The sequence below is a fragment of the Bison bison genome, unplaced genomic scaffold (genome assembly GCF_000754665.1).
Source record: "Bison bison bison isolate TAMUID 2011002044 unplaced genomic scaffold, Bison_UMD1.0 scf7180017864390, whole genome shotgun sequence".
Lineage (NCBI taxonomy): Eukaryota > Metazoa > Chordata > Mammalia > Artiodactyla > Bovidae > Bison > Bison bison.
Window position 1 is genome coordinate 2232087 of NW_011494962.1, and position 4040 is coordinate 2236126.

A 4040-nucleotide genomic window follows, 5' to 3' on the forward strand; every position below is an offset into this window, starting at 1 on the left:
CTGCAAGAAACTTCTTAAATGACCGCGTCCGGCTGGCCGTGGAGCGTTTCTGGGTTGGGGAGAGGAAAGGAAAGTGGAAAAAAAACTGAGAACTTCCTGATCTCTCTCGCTGTGAGACATGTCTGAGACTCCTGCTCAGTGTAGCATTAAGGTAAAGATCTTCTCCCCCTCCCTCTCCGGGGTGGAAAGCCTTGAGCTGCACCGGCCCGGCTGATCGTGCCGGGCTCCTCCGATCCGAGGGGGCGGTTGCAGTCGCTCTGTTCGCAGGAAATTATTTGGGGCGCCGGGGAAGGAGATGCAGCTCTCGGCGGCGGCGTACCCTTTAGTGTAACCTTGCTGCTTCCCCGCGCCCGCCGAGCCCCCTGTCGGCTCCTGCGCCCCCACCCCACCTCCTTTGCTTTATTGACAAGGAAATGCCGGTCACAGTCGGTCAGGAGGAACCCGAGTGGTCCTCAGGTCTGCAAAACACCCCGGTAATTAGTGCGCTTAAAAAAAAAAACAACCCTGCTCCCTACTCCTACTCCCAACATGTGATCGAAATGTAACTTTTGTTCCCGAGGGGTGGTCTCCTTAGAAAAAAAAAAAAGTTCTCCGGCTCTATTGAGGTTGGAATCTTTTTTTTTAAGGGTTCCGCGAGTCTGGTCAGACAGTCTCTCCCCCGCGGCACCCCCCCCCCCCCATTGTAATTGCAAGCGCTTGTCGGAGAGACAGTAGTGCTGTCAGCTTTTCCTGGGCATTGCACAATGAATTTCTTTCTTTTCTTTCTTTCTTTCTTTTTTTTTTTTTTAAACCAAGGTGAATAAAGTTGCTGAATGGTTATTTTACTCTCGTAGACATCTGAACGTTGAGCAATCCAAAAGTAGAAAACTCCTGTGATGCAGGGAGAATGATTGAAGTGACCAGGCAGAATGACCTTCCCACTTTGACAGTGCAGAGAGGGTAGCTAAGAGTAGAAATCTCCCAGTCTCTGGCCAAGATTTGCAGTCTGGTAAATGCAGGATGGTGGAGGATGTTTGCAAACACAGTACTTATCTTCCAAGTAGTGGTGTGTGTGAGCATTTATGTACATGTCTGTATGTCTGTAAAGGCTAGTGGTGCTGCGGTTTGTTGCTTCTAAAAAGTTGTAAAGTTTGCCACCGTGAGGAGGCACACTGATTTGTCCATCTCCCCCAATTAATTTTCCCTTCCCTGCGTTCGGTGTGCACTTTGATTTCACTGTTCATCAATGCTCAGATGGAAAAGCCTTCTTCAGTGAGAAGCTGAAGCTGCTGAAGTTTGTTTGTGGCTTGGCCCATTTAATATGTTCATTGAGGGGACCCTGCAGAGACAATGAACAAATAACCAGTTTTCTTCATCCGTGGGGCATTTTGGGAAACGTCTCTCCTGTTTTAACATGGCATTTACATAGGATCTGTTTAGAGGAAAACACAACATTTTCTCATATTTGCTCATTAGGGTTTCATAATTATACTCAGGTGTTAGTATTTCTTACCAGGCACGATTTCTAAGGGGGTTTGAATTAGGGTTAATGTGAACTGAAAAGGTGGGTTGGGTTTGTTTTTGCCTCGCACAAAAAGCGCTTAGTGGAACTTTCGGGTTTCTGTGTAGGTATCTGGGGATAGCAGTATGTCTGCGGTGGAGAGGGTGTCAGAGTAAAGAATTTAGGTAGGTTGATACTTTAAAACCAATTTCTTTTGCTGAATAAATTCGATTCTATGAGTTCAGATAATCTATCTGATACTTCATAACACAGAGGTAACTAAATAATAGGATATTAAATCTGTAAATTGTAGTTAGCCCAACGACAATAAATCTGACCTCAGGAGAACTTGAACAACTATGGGAGAGTGATTTTGGAGTGGAGACAACGAACAGCAAGCCGTTTTGTGGTTTGCTAGCTCTTCTAAAGAGACTGCATAAGCCCGCTCTTCTGAGGGGCTCGGGGCTGCAGGCAGAAATACCAATGAGGGGCTCATCTCATGGTACCTCAGTGGAAGACTACAGCAACTCTTTCCTTACATGCGCGGAGGGAACCAATCCCAAACCCAGACAGCGCAGTTTCTTCACTGTGACCTAAAAATTGCAGCCACGGTTTGTGTTATCATTTTCTATCTTATCGTTTACCCTCTCCATTCTTTTCGAAAGCTTCTTTTCTTGATTTCTGTGTTTCTCCGTAATTAGAACAGATCCAATGGTCTTCCCTAGTAGTGAAAGTATCACTTTTAATTTGGATTGTCCTTTATAGAACCGGTCTACGACTCCTTACTTGGACCATGCATATGTTTAAACGCACGCACGGGAAGTGCATTTTCTCATGGAGTTTGTTTAGTTTGCAGTGTTCCAGTAAGAAGCTCTGGAGATCAAGGACTGGGATTATTCTAGCTCGTCTGAAAATGTTCTGGTGATTGTGTGCGGTGTTTCCCTGAGTCCCTGGGATGTGGTACAATGACTGCATGATAAAAAATGTTTGCCGGGAACCCACTAGTACAGCGATTTTTTTTTTTTTTTTCTAGAGTCCAGTAAACAATAAAGTTTTCTGTGGAGCAGAGAATGAGTGTCAGGAGCTTTAAAAGATGAGCTCATGGCTCTGCTGTCCTGAGGACATGTGGCATGGAAAGCTCTCTGTGGAGAGTTTTCCCTCACGTCTCCTGTCTGCTCCTAAAATCTTTCACCCTGGCTTGTATCCTCTACGAGCAGCTGGTCAGCAGGCAAGTAAATTCCTCAGCAGCTGGTATGATGGAGCACAGAGGAGCCCGACCAGAGGCAGCCACAGGGGGAAGTACTCTGTTTACTTCTGAGCAGTGTCAGTTCTGCTAGAAAAAGAGTAGTGTATGATTTCGGTGGAATTTCCAAGGTGAAAGTTTCTGAATCAGTCAGTCAGTGACACCTTTATATGTATCGCTTGCGTGGTGGTGGTTGCTGATGAGTGCCTGATACTGGCTCTCATGTTTCTTTTGCACTTTATAACCATCTTCCCGGCACCCTAGGGAAGTTATCAGACACATGTTTACAGCAGAAGACAGGTGGACCAGCCCAAGGTCACCCAGACTAGGACTGCGCCCCTCTGTGTGTCTGCACTGGGCACTTTCATCATGAGAGATTAAATGCTTCCATTCCCGACCATTTGGGGGCTTTTGTTTGTTTGGCTTTTTTTTTTTTTTGGTCTTTCTGTGTGGCATAAGGGACTTTATTGCCCCACCAAGGATGGAACCCATGCCCCCTGCATTGGGAGTGTGGCGTCTTAACCACTGGACCACCAGGGAAATCCCTGGGGTTGTTTAAATGTAAGGACTAACTATATAAAAAGTCGACTGTTTTTTATCAGGGGATCGTGTGGCTGACTGCTAGGCATGGGAGGAAGGAAGAGGCTGTCTTTTCCATCATCAGTCTTCACCTTCAAGTCACCTGTTGAGTTCTAAGTTCAGCCAAGTTGTAGTGGAAAGCAGTTATGACCCAGCGGACCCAGCCCTTTCGGGGAGGGCTTCCAGAATACGATAGAAAACAGTCAGATAACTTCCCTGGTCCCCTCCCTCTCTTCCCTCTGTATGGGCTGGCTTTCTTAGTGGAATGAATTCTCTTTCTTACTCTCTAGGAGACTCCCCTCTGGACCCTGAGCTCCTTGGGTTGAGTGGTGATTATCTTTTTGTGTCTGGTGCCCACCTTGGCATCTGGCTTAGATGTATGTGTCAGTCACATTGGCTGACTTGCAGTGAGGCATGGAAGGTGGTCAGGGCCCCTTCCTCTCTGTCCTGTGTGCCTGGAGTGACTTAACGCTGCATCCACAAGCTGGCATGAAGTGGTTGTAGGGTCACTCTGCTGACTCAGGGAGGCCTGGGGCACTCCCTAGGGCATCATCAGTAGAATTTTGACCTTATAATTTTTCTTACTTTGGTGATATTTTCAAAAACTGCTTTAGTGTCTAAAAATAAGCAAAAACGTGGAGTTGAGTAAAAGATAAAGGGGCTTGAGGAATCACTGGAGAAGGTCCAGCTGAGGAGACTTCTAAAGTTTTCACTGGGTTCTTTAGCAATTGAATTAAT

The 4040-nt window shown here is 46.3% G+C and overlaps 1 protein-coding gene across 2 annotated transcripts in view; it reads left to right on the forward strand.

Annotated features, from left to right (window-relative positions):
• Window positions 1–6: 6 nt before the first annotated feature.
• The window catches only part of ETV6 (ets variant 6), a 288421-nt gene continuing 284387 nt past the window's right edge, over window positions 7–4040 (forward strand). For both annotated transcript variants that reach the window (XM_010858681.1, XM_010858682.1), the window contains exon 1: window positions 7–151. In XM_010858681.1, coding sequence (XP_010856983.1) covers window positions 119–151 — 33 coding nt within the window. In that variant the 5' untranslated portion in view covers window positions 7–118. The remainder of the gene's footprint in view (window positions 152–4040) is intronic.